The sequence below is a fragment of the Thermomyces dupontii genome (assembly GCF_041956625.1).
Source record: "Thermomyces dupontii strain NRRL 2155 unplaced genomic scaffold VTN31scaffold_8, whole genome shotgun sequence".
Taxonomy (NCBI): domain Eukaryota; kingdom Fungi; phylum Ascomycota; class Eurotiomycetes; order Eurotiales; family Trichocomaceae; genus Thermomyces; species Thermomyces dupontii.
In genome coordinates, this window is record NW_027192314.1 from 200,886 (window position 1) to 218,134 (window position 17,249).

Consider the following 17,249-nt stretch of genomic DNA (forward strand, 5'->3'; position numbering starts at 1 on the left):
CGGGGAAACCAAACAACCGCCCTTGACGCCCAACGCCGTAGAACATGCAGGTATCACCCATAATCGACCGGGATTAGAATCGCTCCTTCATGCGAGCAGCAACAGTCCGCAAATTGCCATAGACCTTGCCCTACTGAATATCAGCAACAGCCGGGGAAATATTTACGATCACGACATGACTCACCGGAGGGCTACCCAGGATCAGGCTCACAATGGCCTCTCGGGCGATATTGATGTTCTTGAATCCACCAAGAATATGAATCTTCTGGTCTGCCAAAACGACTCGAGTTCTGGTTGCGTTCTCGATAGCGAATTTGGTCTTTCCATCCTTGCCCGCAATCCGGCCGATGGCGCGCGAGAGATGGTCACCCTGGAGCGTCCCACGGACATCCTTGATTTCGAACGAGGAGATGTACAGGTCATCCAGCCGCAGCAGGGCAATGGCATCATCGACGTCAAACCCCAGAACAAACGCCCGGACAAAGTCCTCGCCCTTCTGCAGGGCACCCGAGTCCGTCGTGAACTTGGATGTCCGCAGCTCCACGGCGCGGTTCTTGATGTTCATCCGCACCTGCAGACGCAGGTGCTCGACGAGCGGAGGGTATATTTTGGGCCAGTGGTTCTTCAGTGGCGTCATGCGATGTGGTGGCACAGGCACCTTGCGAGTCTCTACCCGATACACGGGGCGGGCGTCCTTTTCTGCAGTGAAGAGCGGTCGGCCTTCGACATCGATGTGCATCTCGCGGTCGCCCTCTGTTGTTTGTTGCTCGGAGTCTGCTGCTTGCGTAGGTTCGGTCGGTGCTGTTGTGGTTGCGTCGATCAAGACTTCATCGTCATCGTGGGCGGGCGTTGGCGCCGTTGGGGCAGCCGTGGCGGGTGCCAGCTCCCCTTCGGATTTTCTCAATGCAGTCGGCGCCGGCATTGTGACTGTCGCTGCGTAATGACACTTTTCTGCCCTCTTGCAGCGAGTGCTGGTTGATATCGAGTCTGAAATTTTATCAAATTTTATCAACCGGCCATTGTGGGACCGGAAGAAAACCGATGCAAACAGTGCAAACATCATGCGGCGATGGATGATTTCATGGATTCTTGAAGAGGCGTCTCGGCCGTTCTCTCAAGAGCGTGTCTCCCGCGACAGGCCGGCGCTGATTGATCTGAATCGTACTCTGTCAACCTTTTCCGGATGCCTTCTGATCGCGGCCAAATCATTAAATCCAGCATGTGACGGCAAGCATGTCTCGCAACTTCGGCCGCAAGCTGTATGCTATGTTTAGGCAATCAGCAGGTCCTCTCGCCTTCCGTGACGTTCAGACGAGGGTCAGCACCTTCTGGGCAGATGCCGTGAAGGCTCATCATCCCGGCACGAGTCCGGGCCTCTTTGTGCGAAATTACCGGGCCAATGTTCCTCCTTCGCAGTCGTCGCGTCAGCTCAGTAAGAGATTTGCGTCCGGCGGATTTCTTGTGCTGGGCTTATCACCGAACTCCACTGCGACTGTCGAAAGCAGCGCATCATGCGCTATCGCTTCCGCAGACAAAATTGTTTCGACGCATGTTCCTCGCTGCTGCTCGAACCCAAGGCTCCCTGGAATTGCTCGACAAGCATGGAGGCGGAGTTTACATACGTCCAGAAGTGAGAGCGGCAAGGCAGCCGACAAAACAAATGAACAGATGACGGAATCAGCGCAACGGCCTGCGCAGGAGCCGTCTTCAAGTGAAGGAAAACGCATGCCCGCCGAAGAACCCCACGAGTCGTCGCGGTTAGACCAGTTCCGAGATCGGCTTCCCAATCTGAGCCAAATACATCGTCCTACAAAAGAGGAGCTATTGGCGGCTGCGACCGGCTTTTGGTCGCGACTACGGATTAGGTTCAAATGGTTTTCGATCCGGAGTGTCAGGCCCTTCAACCTGGACGAAATCAGCGCGCTGTTCTCCTGGGTGCTGCTGGGTCATGTCCTGTGGATCATCTTGGGAACGACAACGTTTTTCTCTCTTGTCATTCTTGCAATCAATACTGTTTTTGCACAAGGTTTGGCCTCCCAGCACTTTCTTTTATCTGCTGGAGTCTGTGTTGACCGTCGCTAGAAACTCTTGCTCGCTGGGTCGGGAACTATCTGACCAAATCATCTGGGGTCCAGGTAGTCTTTGAGTCTGCCATCGTGCCCAAATGGAGGGACGGAGTAATTACCTTCAAGAATGTCTTTGTATCGCGCCGCCCCGGTCAGGGAAGTGGCCAAGTCAGCAAAGGGTCGTCCAAAACCGCCGCTGCTGTTGCCGCCACCGCCACGAAAGAGCGGCCCATCGATGAGGTGGCCCACGGGGATCCCACCGAGGAGGACACTAATTATACTCAGTTCGACCTGTCCATTGACACGGTCAATGTTACCTTGTCCTTCACCAAGTGGTTCAATGGCAAGGGGCTTCTGCGGGATGTCGAGGTCAAGGGTATCCGGGGCGTCATCGACCGCTCTCACGTGCGGTGGAAGAACGATGACGCCGATCCCAAGTCCTACCGGCACGAGCATAACCCCGGTGATTTCGAGCTTGACTCGTTTAAGATGGAGGATCTCCTGGTCACGGTCTATCAGCCAAACAACTTCCGACCGTTCTCCGTCAGCATCTTTTCATGTGATCTGCCGCAGCTGCGGAAGCAATGGCTGTTCTACGACTTTCTGTCGGCCAACATGATGTCGGGCTCGTTCGACAACTCCTTATTCACGATTCATCCTCGTCAGACACACAACCTGACCGGGGCAAAACTGAACGCAGACGGCTCGGAAGGGGGCAAGTCGGGTTCGTGGAAGAAACAGAGTCGAATCCGGATTGACGGGCTCAACATTGACCATCTTAATCGCGGCGTGGAGGGCCCGTTTTCTTGGATCCATGAGGGCACCGTCGACATCGTGGCCGATATCATGTTTCCGGCCGAGAACGACGAGAGCCTCGCCAAGGTTGTCGCCGAATTCTACGACCGGCTTGAAGCTACCGTCTCGAATCGGCATCTACCTCGCGAGTCCCGGGAGCTGGCGGGCGATGAGCGAGATTCCACGTCTTCCTTACGGAAGATTAATGACGACAGTAAGCGATTCCTCGTGACTGATCTGCGAATCCACCTGAACAACGTGCGCGCGGTTGTCCCGCTGTTCACGCCGGATTTGTCCTACATCAACAATGCTCTCATCCGACCCATTGTGGCGTACATTAATTCGCGGCGGACCTTTATCCCCATCCATTGCCGGCTGGTCAAGCCGCTATCCGATTTTGACGGGAGCTGGACGATCTTCGACAGCGGACTGATGAACGATCTTTCTGCTGCGGTGAGTTCTCTTACTCCTGAGACCCATTTTTCTCGCTTTGCTGATCCGTCCTCTAGACCTACGATGCATTCGCCCGCGATGTCATGGATGAGCAGGCGCGCAAACGACGGTTCAAGAAGGTCGGGTTTTGGTCGTTACAGCTGGCGGCACAGGCGATTTTCCTGGGCATGGCGGGAAATATCATCTAAAAACCGTTTCTCTTCTCTGCACGTGTACGAGTATGAGGGTGTTCTTTCTCACAGATTTTTTTTTCTTTGTCCTACGGGTTCCGTTGACGACGTCCGTCCATGTCCCGGCTTGGGAGTCGGGTGCGCATGGTACTGTATCATAGGAGCTTGGTTCTTTGTGATGAGTCATGGGCGAGGAGTGATGGGATTAAAAAAAGAGAGATGCTACTACAGAGTACTAGGTAATATTATATTAGTTAACTATATCAAAACGAAGGAACTTTTCTCTGACCAACTGGGAAACCGATTGCCCCCTCGTCCCTTCCACAACAAGCCATTGTATGTAAAGGCATCTATCTGATGCAGGGCAGGAGCAGGTCCACCGGGTCGCTACTTCCGGCCTTCCGCTTGAAGCCGATAAGGCAGCTGCACCAATCATGGCCAGAAAATTTCCGAGCCGAGATCCACTGTGGCTCTGGAGCCGTCCGGGGCAGGAGGTTTGATCGGCAGTAGTTGGCCGTTGAGAATTGAGACCCTATTCGACTCCTGAACGGCAAATCATGTGATTCTTTCGGAAAATCAGAAATCCCGACTATGTACGGAGTACAGACTCCGCAGTTAGGTACTAGGTATGTACTGTACGGAGTAGCTGGAACTCCCAGTTCAGCTGAGAGTCTGAAACTTGAAGGAGCAAGTCTCATTTTGTTCGAGCTTTATATCCAATTTCCTCGTGCAAAGTCGGCGTCTCTTGCTGGACTTGAGCCCTGTTGCGAGTTCTGCCAGAATAGATGGACAGAATGACGGAGAGGAAAACAGCCCAGAGTCAATGCACGAACTCAACGGTGACCTCTGTGGAGTGCTGGAGTACTCCGAATGTACATGTCCCTGCAACCCCCGCTCCAGCTAAAGCACGCAAACCCGAGTATGTATAACTTGAACCCGACTTCAACCAGACAGGCACGTCCATGGTCCCCTAGTATGGTACCTCAGACTAAGTCCCATCGGATATGAGTTGGACTCAACGCTCGTTTGATCAGCCGTTGAGAGTCTAAAAGCCCAAATGGAGCTTCTCCTGGCGGTCTACACACAAAATGCATGTGCACAGACATTGGAATGCCAAGCCGCTAGTAATTAACTCTCCTATTATGCACCAATAAAAGTTCATTTCGCATCATGACCAGCATGCAAAGCAATTTTAAACTCTCCGAGAGTCCAAGACTCCAAGGCCGACGAGGACCGTCACAGCAAATCACGGTAAAGTGTCCTCTTTTCGGCATTTGCAGGACGTGGTATAGTTACAGTACGGTAATTTGCATTGGTCTGTGCTCCATCCCCTGTACTCCGTACAAACATTATTACGGAGCAAAGCACTCCCCGTATGTTAGAGGCACCTCCGGAACGGGCCAGGAACACACCCCCCTGTCTCTCCGGTTGGCCTCTTCGACTCGTCCTCCCGATCGAGTATTCGTCCGGAGGACAACGAGTAAGATTGTTGGCCTTGCTGCATTTCTCACCCGATACACTAATCCCGCGGCATTTGGCTTCTCATGTCTCCCTCCCGCGCCTAATACCAATCGCAATCCGCTCTCCGTCTCGACACCGGACAGCCAATGTCGCACCCTCCACCTCCTCGATCGGCTTCAGACAATGCGCAGTCCCTGTCGCTCCAGACTGGTTGGTCACGTCCTCCACACTCCAGTCAGCCCAGCAATGAGTCACCACCGCTCCAGTCCACTGCCTCCTCCGCCATGAACAGCAGCAACAGTGGCCGTCCCACGGGGCTCGGGTCTCCCGACGCCCCCGGTCAAGCCCTTCAACAGCCCTCCAATTCAGCCACGCCGCACCGACCGAATCCTTCGCCGGTGCAGACCAACTACACATCGTATCGCAGCCCAAATCCTCAGAGCCAACCACGGTCCAGCGCGTCTCCGGCTCAGGATTCACCCAGCTCGGCCATCGCCAGCTCCCCCGTCGATCGCAATCTGTCCGGGCCGACTTTTGCCGACTCGCCGGACGCACCACGATCGGGATCGCTCTCCCCGGGGCCCTCGGTCACAACAGAGGTGACGAATCCGCCGTCGGAGCCGGGGCGCGGTGCTACCCCTCCAGAGACCTCCACCAACGAGGACTCCCGCTCATTGCCCGACGCAGCCCGGCCATCAGGCTCTCCCACCGCCTGGCCGTCCATTCCCAAAAAGGCCGCCGGACGTGCCGCTCAGCGCATGATGCCGCGGACTTCTTCTATTGACTCGGCCATATCTTCGCTGTCGTTAGGCTCTCATTCCCACAAGTCGTCCTTCGACGCGAACTCCGTGACGTCCGCCGATATCAACAATCTGATCGCAGCAGCTGGCTCTGCTGAGGCCTTGATCTTACATCTGTTGAAGGACAAACATCATGCGTCCTCACAAAACGAACAGCTCTGGCGGCTGCTCGAGAAGCAGAGGGCGTTGGTCCTGGGACTGAATCGGGACCTGGAACGAGCACTCCAGGATAAAGAGCTGTATCGGAAGAAGTTCAAGGAGCTACAGAGTCAGCTCCATGAAATGCGATCGCGGCTCGCTGCGGCGGAGGAGGCCAACGCGCGCAATGGCGCTGCCAAGGCGTCCGCACAATCCGCGTCGAAGGATGGCCCCGGTCCAGCGCGAGAATCGGTCCGCAATTCGGATGTGTTCCTCATCCAGTCTAACGCAGAACCAGCCCCAGGGGAGACTGCCCCCGATTCTCAGCCCTCAACGTCCCACGCGGATGCCTCCAGCCATGTGGCCGGACCCGAGCATTCGACCAATGAGGCGACGCTGCCCGCGCCTTCTCGCAAGCCTCCGCCCGCACCATTGGATCTTGCTCGAACTCAACGGAAACACACCACCGTTGATGCCGTCAACGATTCCCAGTCGGAGTCCAACTATGACGATCACTCAATCTCGGATGATGACGAAGAACGTCGCGGTCGACGAAGGACCAGAGAGGAGGATGACAGAGAGCGAGAAGTCATGGCGCTCCGGGAGCAAGAAGCACGCAGCCGATCGAAAAAGCAGGCCAAGCAACTGGGCGCTGCTTCAAATAAAGACGCTGACTCTACACAAAGTCCGTGGAGAATGGCCACGCAGTCGCCCTCGCACATAAACAATGGCCAATTCCCGAGAACTGATTCTTTGGCCGCGATTGTAAACTCAGGTCCTCGGGATCCGTCGCTCCTGAGTGATCGCCATGCTCCACCCACCCCGGGCTTGCCCAGTAGTCCACGGCCTGCTGATCGCCCCCTGGGCTCTCCGCTTCCGCGACAGCCACGCCAGGGAACGACAATCGTGTCTCCTCCGTTGTCACCGAAGAGTGCCACGCATGGCTCCTTGGCGCCTCCTCACGCAACGAAACCCCCAGTCTCACCTCAATTGGATTATGCGCCCCGTCAAGTTCCAATTATCGATCCTTCCGTGAAGATTGACAGCCCCAAGACGCCGTATGGTGTCAACCGCACAATATGTCAGGACTTGGTCTCGGAAGAGTACCCGGGGCTTCTTTTACCGCCCAATGCCCTGCCGTCCATTGAGGTCAAAGTAGCCTCGTCTCGCCTCCGTCCGAGTAGAAGTAGCTATTTTGGAGGCCGGCCCAACGATGAGGACCCGGTTTTTGTCCTCAGCGTCTTCTCGCGTGCGAATCGGGCGGAGCTGTGGCGCGTTGAAAAGGCGATTCAGGCCCTTCCACAGCTCGACCAGCAGATTCGGCAGATGTGCGATTTTCATGGGAAGCTTCCTGATCGATCAATCTTCAGTGGGCATTCGCCCGCAAAGATCGACGCGAGAAGGGACGCCTTGAATGCGTATTTCGAAACGCTGCTCGACACTCCCATGTCCGAAGCAGCAGCGATCGTTGTCTGCCGTTTTCTGAGCACGGATGCGATCGAGCCACGGGACGATGAATCAGCGCTGGTGAAGGCCAATGGCAAGACCACGCCAGAGCTGGTTCGGGGTCCCGATGGCAAGCCATGGAAAGAAGGATGGCTGACGAAGAGGGGCAAGAATTTTGGTGGTTGGAAGTCTCGGTACTTTGTCCTACATGGTCCTGAGTTCAAGTACTACGAGTCGCCCGGTGGGCCGCACTTGGGGACGATCAGGATTCAGCATGCACAGATTGGCAAGCAGGCGCAGAGCGGCCATAACCAGTCTCCTTCACGCCTGGATGACGATCACGACAATCAGTATCGACATGCGTTCCTCATCCTCGAGCCCAAGAGGAAGGACCCATCTTCGTTCGTTCGTCACGTCTTATGCGCTGAGAGCGATGAGGAGCGAGATGCATGGGTCGATGCGCTGCTGGCGTACGTGGAACCTCATTCGGACGAGGAGGCCAAGGCCGCGCCAAAGTCTCATTCGGGAAAACACTCCGCACGGTCACGTCTCTTCAGCGGTCGGAAAAATGGCAAAGGGGCCGATAGTCCTGATGTAGACACGCAGGACACCGTGCAGGGATTCAGCTATGACGATGCTGTGGCGGCCGAGCCCCCGATGTATGGGCCTTCGTATGAGGCAGCAGCGAAGACATCCACCGAGATCAATGATTCCAACGGACAGGGGAACCGGGCGATTTCTGGTCCCACTAATGGAACTATCATTCAAGATGCCGGCGCATGGGGCAACAAGACGACCTCGGTCAAGGAAAAGAAACGCAGTATATGGGGCTTTCGCACGCGGTCGACGCTAGACCTCCTGAGTCAATCGCAGGAGTCGAATAGTGGCAACTCGGCTGGAGAGCGAAGGGAGGCCTCGCGGCCAGTGTTCGGTATGCCACTGGCTGAGGCCGTTCAGTACTGCAGTCCCCACGGCGTGGACGTGGAACTCCCGGCGGTTGTGTATCGCTGCATTGAGTATCTCCGAGCCAAGAACGCGGCATCAGAAGAAGGCATCTTCCGACTGAGCGGGTCGAACGTGGTTGTCAAGGCGCTAAAGGAACGATTCAACGCGGAAGGCGATGTGGACTTTTTGGCTGGGGATGAGTATCACGATGTCCATGCTGTGGCGTCGCTGTTCAAGCAATACTTGCGTGAACTTCCGACATCGGTCCTGACGCGGGACCTCCACCCGGAGTTTGTGAGCGTGTTGGGTGAGTTTTCCTGCATGTGGAACGTATTTGGCGTCATGCTAATTTAGATATCAGAGTACGAGGACAGAGAGCAACAACTGGTGGCGTTCAACTCCCTGGTGCACAGGTTGCCGCGGGAGAACCGAGCTCTGCTGAGTGCCATCTCCAAGTTTCTGATCGAGATCGTCAACAACGCGGAAGTGAACAAGATGACGGTGCGCAACGTGGGTATCGTTTTTGCCCCAACGCTGAACATCCCGGCGCCGGTATTCTCCATGTTTTTGACCGACTACGAGCGCATCTTTTGCGTCCCGCCGGACGATTCGCAGCAAGCCGACTCGTATGTCCCGTCGTCAAGCGGTAGGCATGCGGCGGGAGAAGGCGGCTTGCCACGTCATCAGTCCATGATGGACGTCTCGGGTTCTTCGCACGAAGAGCAGATTCATCAGCAGAGATGTGCATCGCAAGATGGATGGGGTGGGCGAGACGTGGGATATGGCCCGGGGCCCACGCAGCGGATGTTGAACCCCGATGACTCTTTGCGTGCGACCAAGGCGAAGAGGCGAGAGAGTTCCATGCTTTTCATGGACCTTGGGCATCGGCGACCATCGCACTCGCAGCTTCGTGAGGGAGGTGAGTTGATCTCCTACTTCGCCTGTCTGGATTGATTTGAAAACTAACGCGGTCAAGACACGATTGCTGAGGAGTCGTTATATGAGTGAGCTTGGTACATAATCCCGTTGATGACTGGATGTATTCGATTTTGAAGGATTGACCCGGCCCTCGTGGGTTATGCTATTGCATTTCCAGGAGTGAGCAACGAGTATTTCCTAGTCATTCATGGAGTCTCGTTGAGGTTTTTTTTTTTTATTTTTTTCTTTCTTTTGGAGGTTCTTTCGCCAGGATTACTAGGATATACCCTTGTTTCTTTCTTTTTTTTTTGTCATGTTCATGCGCTTGGCTAGTTACTGTTACGGACAACAAACCTTCTTGATCATGTTGTCTGCATTCTTTTCTCCTGTGAGATATTGTTGTTTCCAGTACAGTATGTATCCAGTGCTTGGCTTCGTTCCGATGACCAGGGCAAGACGACGATTTATGAATCAACTCTATCCCATTTCCCATTCATACTATCATTAGAAGAAGATAGCGTCGATCACTAAGGTATTAGATGAAGTCATGCAATTCCAAGGAAGATTAGAATCTTCTCGTCTTCTCTCCCCTCCATAGCCCCAGCAACTCGCCCGTCTCGGACGTCCACTCACGAACGACATCAACCAGGGCCTTGGCCATTCCAATCGGCTTGGAGCGCTTCTCCGGTCCCACGGAGAGACCCCCTGCCGACGAATCCCCTTCTGCGCCGGCACTGACCGTCGCCATTGTCGGCAAGACATTCTCCCCGGCACTCAGACTCACAAACAACGCAAACGGGACGAGCCAGACACAGAGGCCAAAATACGACGCAACCTCTGTGAACGAGGGCACATTCTCATAGTCATAATACGGTCTCCTCCACGCGGTGGGATCATTGGACACCCGACTAGTCCGCCGCAGTTGGGGGTTTGAGAAATACCGAAACCCAACCCAGTGGTTCAGACAGACCAGCGCGCAGGAGAGCAGGAACAGAGGATCCGTGAGTCGCACATAGGGGAACCGTCGCAGGTTGCTGGCGTAGACGATGTGGGATGCGACGCCCAAGAGGCACAGCCAGAAGGGGAAGCCGTCGATGAGCCAGAGGAGGGTTTGCACGGTGATGACGCTGTAGATGAGTCGCGTGAGGATGCGCTTGGCGAGGACGGTGTGCTCTTCGACCAGCTCGGAGAGGTAGTAAAGGCCGGATGCTGCGAATCGGTCAGTGGGGGGTCAAGAGCGTCTATGTGATATATAGGTTGAGCGATGAGGGAAGTCGTACCAATTGCCAGCGTCAAGAAACAAAAGCCAACCACCACGCCAATGTACCCGACCAAAGGAAGAATCCACATTGTGCGGACAAGGAGACCAGGGGTGTATGTATTATCGAGGACAGCAAGAGTTCAACTTGATCAAGAGGTCCATAGATCAATCTATGAAAGCTGGTCGAGAGGCTGGCATTGTGAATTCGAGTACAATCGCTCAAGTCAACCAAGTTCCATGACTATCAAGTACTACTACTAGGTTCTGGTGCTGGCGCAAGCTGGCCGAATCAGGCCGGTTGTGGTGATTGGAGATGCAGCTTGCTGGATTCGGAAATTATTATCGTAATACTCGTACCTTAACTGGATTCAGTTTAGACGGTTCCAATCTTGTCTGAGTTTATCAATTAACCAGTTAGTAAGGTAACTAACCTAGTTATGCCAAAATTCTTGATAACAAGAAGCACAAAATCCTATCCACATTGTTCGACAAGATTGACCAGTTTAGACCACTTTTAGAGAGGCACCATGTCGCGCCCAGAAGAACAAGCGTAAGACTTGTTTCACCCGTATCTGGAGTTCAATTGTTGACGAAGAAAAAAAAAAATACAGCCCCCCCGACCTCTACTACAACGACAATGAATCCCTCAAGTACACGACGTCGTCGCGCATTCAGAATGTACAGGCGGAAATGACTCACCGCGCCCTGGAGCTGCTGGATTTGAAATCCCCTTCGCTGATCCTCGACGTTGGCTGCGGCTCGGGCCTCTCTGGCGAGATCCTGTCAAGCGTGCCCCCCGAACAAGGCGGCCCGCACATCTGGGTCGGTATGGACATCTCTCCCAGCATGCTGGACATTGCCTTGCAACGGGAGGTCGAGGGCGACCTACTACTGGCAGATATTGGACAGGGCGTACCTTTCCGCCCGGGCACCTTCGACGCCGCCATCAGCATCAGTGCCGTGCAGTGGCTCTGCAACGCCGAGTCGAGCGATGTCTCGCCCGAGGGCCGCCTGCGCCGCTTTTTCGATGGCCTTTACGCCAGTCTGCGTCGCGGTGGGCGCGCCGTCTGCCAGTTCTACCCCAAGAACGACGCCCAGCGCTCCATGATCAGCAGCGCCGCCATCCGCGCGGGTTTCGGCGCCGGTATCCTCGAGGATGACCCTGGGACCAAAAACGCAAAGACCTATCTCGTCCTCACTGTCGGCGGTGGTGGCCTCTCGGGCGATATCACCGGCGTCGTTGACGGCATGGATAACGTTGATATCCTCGATGCGCGTAAGAAGGAGGCCCGCAAGCAGCAGATCGTCAAGGGCAGTAAGGCCTGGATCCTCAAAAAGAAGGAGCAGATGGCCCGCAAGGGCAAGGTTGTCAAGCCGAATTCAAAGTATACGGGGCGGAAGCGCAGGCCGAGGTTCTGAGTGGTCGTTGTTTGTCTCGATTGCTTCCCATTAGTCCTGTTATCCACTGCGGTTGATTCCTTTCTTTTTTTTGGCCTGAGGCGGCCAACCCAATTCCGAGTCATCGGACTCGCGCCGTGACCAGCGCAATGCGCTCATGTTGCGCATCAAGTCCAGTACAGGATTTGTATCTCCCGGCTCATAGCTCGGTTTCGACGCGAAAGAGACTTGTTCGAGTTGTTCGAATCAATGTGCATCACTCTATTGTCGATAATACCGTACATGTCCAATACAAAAGAAACAAAAAAAGTGCGACGGCATGTAACGTTACAAAAAAGAAAACGATCGTACCATAATGCAAAATCCATCAAGTTCGTTCTCTGTGACATCGATTACAGAGCCTCCTCCATCTTGTCCAGCACCGCCCGCGTGAACTCGTGCGTCGTGGCCGTGCCACCCAGATCCCGCGTTCGCCATTTCCTGTAATCAGTTAAAGGATGATCAATTGAATGATGGAATGGAAGAAACTAACCCTTCAGCAATCACATCGTAAACAGCCTTGGAAATGCGGTTGGCATGGTCATCCAGACCCAGGTGGCGAAGCATCATCGAGCCCGACAGAATCATCGCCGTCGGGTTGGCCTGATCCTTGCCCTTAATATCCAGACCAACGTGACGGCAGCCCGGCTCGAACACGGCAACATCCCGACCCATGTTGGCACCGGGCACGATACCGGGCCCGCCAACCAGCGCAGCGCCAATATTGGACATGATGCCGCCGTACAGGTTGGGCATCACCATAACGTCGAACTGCTGCGGACGCGACACTGCTTGCATGGAGGCATTGTCGACGATCATATCGTTGACTTCCAGCGTCGGGTAGTTCTCGCCGACCTTCTTGACCGTGTTGCGGAACAGCCCATCGGCCAGTTTCATGATGTTCGCCTTGTGGATGCACGTCACCTTCTTGCGGTTGTTGGCCAGCGCGAAGCTGAAGGCGAACTTGGCAATGCGCTCCGACTTGGCGCGGGTGATGATCTTGAGCGACTCCACGACGCCCTGCACGGACTGGTGCTCGAGACCGGAGTACTCGCCCTCCGTGTTCTCTCGAATGATGCACAGATCGACGTTGTCATGGCGCGTCTTGTAGCCGGGGATGTTCTTGATCAGGACGACGGAGGCGTAAATGTCCAATTCCTGGCGCAGGGCGACGTTGAAGGACTGGTGGCCGGAGCGCTCCACCGGCGTGAACAGAATGCCCTTCAGGCCGATCTTGTTGCGGCGCAGCGACGCAATGGACTCCCGGAACAGCTCCTCGGAATGCTTGTTTCCCGTGTCGACGCCGCTGACGTCGACCTGCTCCCACTCAATGGGGACATTGTCGGCCTTAAAGATGGTCTTGACGGACTCCGCCACTTCCGCACCAATTCCGTCACCTAGAATTCCCATTGTCAGTTTCTACGCAATTCCGGCTGGGCAGTACGCGTGCGCACCTGGAATCAGCGTCACCGTGTACTTTCCACCGTACTTGGTCGGTTTGAAGATGTCGGACTGGAGGGTGGCCATTGCTATCGCGGGGGGAACATCTGGTTAGCTCAATTCCAGTCGCTCTCTGGGAATGGAGAAGCATACATCGCGAGGCGATCCATGGCCGAGGCGTGGTTGTGGCCGACAGGGAGCTGCGGCACAGGGTCTTCGAGAAGCCCATAGTTAGTCCGTCTATCGCGCATGGCCGGAGGACTCGAATACTTACACGAACGGGCGTTGCAAGGCGCAGAGACGACATGACGGGCAGGAGCACACGAAGAAGGCGCAATGCAGGCTGACTTGGAAAAATCAAAATCAAAAAATCAAAGAATAAAAAAATATAAAAAATAAAATAAAAAAAAATAAAATCAAAAGAGATGCCCGTGGTAACCGTCGCAGATGCCAGACTGGGTCTCAATGCGGATTCGGAAGCTGCGGCCCAGCTCCAGTACTAAATTACTTGCGAGAATCGGAAGTTGCAACCACCACAAGATTGGCAAGAGCCCACCCAGCAGCTCTTTCCTCGCAATGAGTAAGAGAGGTCGGACTCGGATTGGTCGGCTGATGTGAACACTCAACCAGCACGGTCAGAGTGTCCCTTCTCGTCCAGCTGTGAGAAAGAAAAGTGAGATCATGGGGGTGTGCAGGTTGGAGCTCCGTGGTGCTTAGTCATCATCATATCTTCCGATGGCGCCGGCAAGCTGATGCCGATCGGGATGTTGCCGAAAATGGAGTGCAGCTTAGTAATACCTACCACAGTTCAGTACTAGCAATGGAGCTGCGAAACTCTTTCCATCCGTGATCCATCATCCAGCAGCTTGATTCTAGGAAAGCTTGGGGTCCACGATCCATACCACCGGGAGAACAAGCTCAAGGGCACTGCATTGTTCCTGGAGCCCTTGTGGTTCTAATTTTCCGAAAGACACCATGCCAGACCGGAACAACATGGAGCTGCAGCTTCAAACACCTACGACCATGACTCGCAGGTCATCAACATTCAATCCCGCGATCGTCACACAGGTATCGCTTGTCTAATGGCGGGATTTTGAAGTTCTGACCGTCATGCAGTCCATTGAGAGCCTCTATTGAACCCCTTTTCCGGGACTCAATGTCTCCGGGAGAACAACGGACGTTGTCTATTGATACCCCAATTCGGAAGGATCCTCACTCTAGGCATTCATCGCATTCCACGATGATTCCTCCCGGTTGGCCAGTGCCCGGGGCCCGTATGAAGAGTCTCGATGGGCTCGTAGGCTCGACTGTGCCATGTTGTTCTTCGTTTTCTCGGAATGCCCTTCTTGTTCACCATGGACACAAACGCTTATTGATCTCAGCAACGAATGAACCTTTGATCATGTCAATGACACCCATGTCTTCCTCATCAGAGAGCTCGCCATCTCTTGATCGCACTGGAACCATGTTTCTTCTCCGATCGTAGCTCGCTATCTCGCATCAAGAAGCCTAAATTCCTCCGTGTTCCCTCTTTCAACCTGATACACCAGCTGCCTGCTCTCCTTCTGGGAAGCTTGACCATCATTACATATCGACATCAACTGGCATTGAAGCCATAATCTGCGATGAAAATGACCTCTGTCCTCACTCAGCTGGTCCTGACGACCCTGGCGCTGGAAGCCGTCGCACTGCCAATGGCAGATCCAGACCCCCGGTACTGGTGCCGCCTTCCGGGCCAGGGTTGTTTCAAAAGAGATATACAGGTGGAAGACCTGCCTGAAAACACTGAAGCGGAGACGACCTAGTTTCAATTGCCGTCAGTCGTCCCAAGTAGGCACAGTGAGTATGCTGATTGACATACCAGAAGCCTTGAACAGGCAACGGCACCATCCTACTTGTCGTTCCATCGTTCTGTCCGCACCCAGTTGATGCGAGTTCGACATGAGCTATCGAGCAAAAACTTGGAAGAAAAAAAAAATCAGGATAACCGACGAAAACCATGACCCTAACTCCAGTTCTATGCCTTTGAGGCTTGTCGTTCAAGGGGTGCATTCGCGGGATTCGCGAGATTCGCGGCCAATACCAGTCGTTTGAAGCCGCTCCTTTCGAAACTGCACTTGCGTTGATGAGCATGGGCTGATGACGGTCCCTCATGACGCGCGCGTCGCTCTTGACTAATGTCTACGGTCATTGACTGTCAATACGTTCTTTCCATGCACATATGTTTGTCAGTATTGTTTATGTGTTATTTATGACTTATGTCCATGAGATCTCGATGAGCTTTCTGTGACATGTATTTATTGAATTTAGGGATCTAGGTATCATGAATCTTATGCTATGATATTCCCGAAGATGCGCAATCGTCTTCCAAAGATAATCATCTCCTCCTCCGGCCTCCCTGCAAAAAACAAAAACGGACATCAATGATTAGAAATGCATTACAGTGGCCTCTGCAAGCTGTCGCATCTGCTCAAACGCCCCGTACTGAAACTCAAGTGGCTTGACGCCGCCCAACTCCCACCAACCCGCCGGGTTATAGATCGGATCGCGAGACGGAGCGTATGGGAGACCCGTCGTTGGCTCCGGGGGAGGTGTGCGAGTTTGTCTCGGGGACAGAGCGGCTCTGGCCTGGGCCTGCTCTGCAGCCAGATTCTCGTACCCGGCGGTCATGTACGGCTCGGCCTCGCTGCTGGCAATACCACCGGCAGCACCGTCGTCGTCGTCCATGGCATCGGACATGGGGAGGTCGCCTGTGGATTCCTCTTGAGGGTTTTGTGATGGTGAAGCCTGCTCTGATTCCCTGTTGAGGTCAGTCAGCAGATGGATGATGCCCTTCAACTGGGGAAGACGAAATTCATACCGGGAATGGCTCGTCGGACTTGGATTCGAGCTTTCTACTGAACTGCTCGCGCTCCGACGGCGGTACAGAGGTATGCTATGTGCCGCCGAGGAAGCAAAAATCGGCGTGTCGGTCTGAGTCTGAGCTGGTGCTGGTGTGGTGTGCTCTTCCCCGGCATTCGTGCCATGGATGATGGTACGAATATCCTGCTGCTCGAGCCCATGTCTCGAGAACAGATTCACCAGGTCGTCTTGGGCTTTGTTCAGTGCCTCCGGGTATGTCAGACCGCACTTTTTTTTTTGTCCTCCAAGCGTTAGCTTTGGTCTTCTACACGATTTCTACGGCGATGGATCGATCGATTGTGATTGTATGGAAAATCAGATCAGATCGGAACGCCGGGAAAAGGAACAAGAAACAACCTGATGGCAGTAAGGCCGCTCCCTGAAGGAGGGGATTGTTGAAATGACGTTTGTGTGGTATTTGCACCAAGGGCATTGGTATGATGTAGTCAAATCCATGGTGACCGTCAGAGGTGGCGACATAATCTCGAGTAAACAGATGGAGGGAAGGTCTGAAGGAGTGATTTATATCCACAAGTCCATGGCAAAATGAGGTAGGGAACGAAGCAGAGCCACAACCACTGAGAGCTTCAGGAGCTTCAAATACTGCGTATATCGATCATCGATGACTTGACATGCCACCATGGTGGGGAGAGAGGAGATGGATGGTGTCGACACGCTAGGCTTGTCGGCCCAATATCAAATCAAAAAACCTAAAACCTTTGGGCCTCAAGGCATCTCTGTCTCTACTCTCTGCCTGTTGGTTGCAGCGACCAATCTGCATTTTGAGACAGGATCAGCCGCCATGTTGTCGCATGGTAAATGATCAGAGACGATATGTGATCAATATATCGAATCTGCTGTGGGAGAAGCTCGACGGCTCGATGGATGGAGTAGATACAAAAGCACTGGTAGTAGTAAGGCCTGACTGTCAGCTTGATTGAAAATGCCGGTCCATATTTTAGTTAGCAGCAATTGTCAACAAATCTGCAGGCTTAACTCCAGCATGCAGAATAGCCAG

The 17,249-nt window shown here is 54.1% G+C and overlaps 7 protein-coding genes across 7 annotated transcripts; 3 read left to right on the top strand and 4 right to left on the bottom strand.

The window, feature by feature from the left end:
• Nucleotides 1–73: 73 nt before the first annotated feature.
• Nucleotides 74–922, bottom strand: VTN31DRAFT_6838 (uncharacterized protein; the record flags this gene model as incomplete). Its single annotated transcript, XM_069407492.1, has 2 exons — nucleotides 74–130; nucleotides 185–922. 2 exons carry the CDS (start codon nucleotides 920–922, stop codon nucleotides 74–76), a joined length of 795 nt encoding a protein of 264 aa, XP_069258141.1.
• A 311-nt stretch (nucleotides 923–1,233) lies between these two features.
• Nucleotides 1,234–3,502, top strand: VTN31DRAFT_6839 (uncharacterized protein; the record flags this gene model as incomplete). Its single annotated transcript, XM_069407493.1, has 3 exons — nucleotides 1,234–2,026; nucleotides 2,083–3,314; nucleotides 3,371–3,502. The coding sequence occupies 3 exons, from the start codon at nucleotides 1,234–1,236 to the stop codon at nucleotides 3,500–3,502; spliced, it is 2,157 nt and encodes a 718-aa protein (XP_069258142.1).
• A 1,589-nt stretch (nucleotides 3,503–5,091) lies between these two features.
• On the top strand, nucleotides 5,092–9,282 carry VTN31DRAFT_6840 (uncharacterized protein; the record flags this gene model as incomplete). Its single annotated transcript, XM_069407495.1, has 3 exons — nucleotides 5,092–8,581; nucleotides 8,636–9,193; nucleotides 9,251–9,282. 3 exons carry the CDS (start codon nucleotides 5,092–5,094, stop codon nucleotides 9,280–9,282), a joined length of 4,080 nt encoding a protein of 1,359 aa, XP_069258143.1.
• Nucleotides 9,283–9,757: 475 nt separating this feature from the next.
• Nucleotides 9,758–10,542, bottom strand: VTN31DRAFT_6841 (uncharacterized protein; the record flags this gene model as incomplete). The annotated part of the gene is made up of 2 exons (XM_069407496.1): nucleotides 9,758–10,401; nucleotides 10,473–10,542. 2 exons carry the CDS (start codon nucleotides 10,540–10,542, stop codon nucleotides 9,758–9,760), a joined length of 714 nt encoding a protein of 237 aa, XP_069258144.1.
• Nucleotides 10,543–10,980: 438 nt separating this feature from the next.
• VTN31DRAFT_6842 (uncharacterized protein) lies at nucleotides 10,981–11,872 on the top strand (the record flags this gene model as incomplete). Its single annotated transcript, XM_069407497.1, has 2 exons — nucleotides 10,981–11,003; nucleotides 11,065–11,872. The coding sequence occupies 2 exons, from the start codon at nucleotides 10,981–10,983 to the stop codon at nucleotides 11,870–11,872; spliced, it is 831 nt and encodes a 276-aa protein (XP_069258145.1).
• Nucleotides 11,873–12,243: 371 nt separating this feature from the next.
• Nucleotides 12,244–13,637, bottom strand: VTN31DRAFT_6843 (uncharacterized protein; the record flags this gene model as incomplete). Its single annotated transcript, XM_069407498.1, has 5 exons — nucleotides 12,244–12,331; nucleotides 12,384–13,287; nucleotides 13,345–13,419; nucleotides 13,484–13,544; nucleotides 13,605–13,637. 5 exons carry the CDS (start codon nucleotides 13,635–13,637, stop codon nucleotides 12,244–12,246), a joined length of 1,161 nt encoding a protein of 386 aa, XP_069258146.1.
• Nucleotides 13,638–15,757: 2,120 nt separating this feature from the next.
• Nucleotides 15,758–16,711, bottom strand: VTN31DRAFT_6844 (uncharacterized protein; the record flags this gene model as incomplete). Its single annotated transcript, XM_069407499.1, has 3 exons — nucleotides 15,758–16,130; nucleotides 16,191–16,459; nucleotides 16,589–16,711. The coding sequence occupies 3 exons, from the start codon at nucleotides 16,709–16,711 to the stop codon at nucleotides 15,758–15,760; spliced, it is 765 nt and encodes a 254-aa protein (XP_069258147.1).
• Nucleotides 16,712–17,249: the final 538 nt, after the last annotated feature.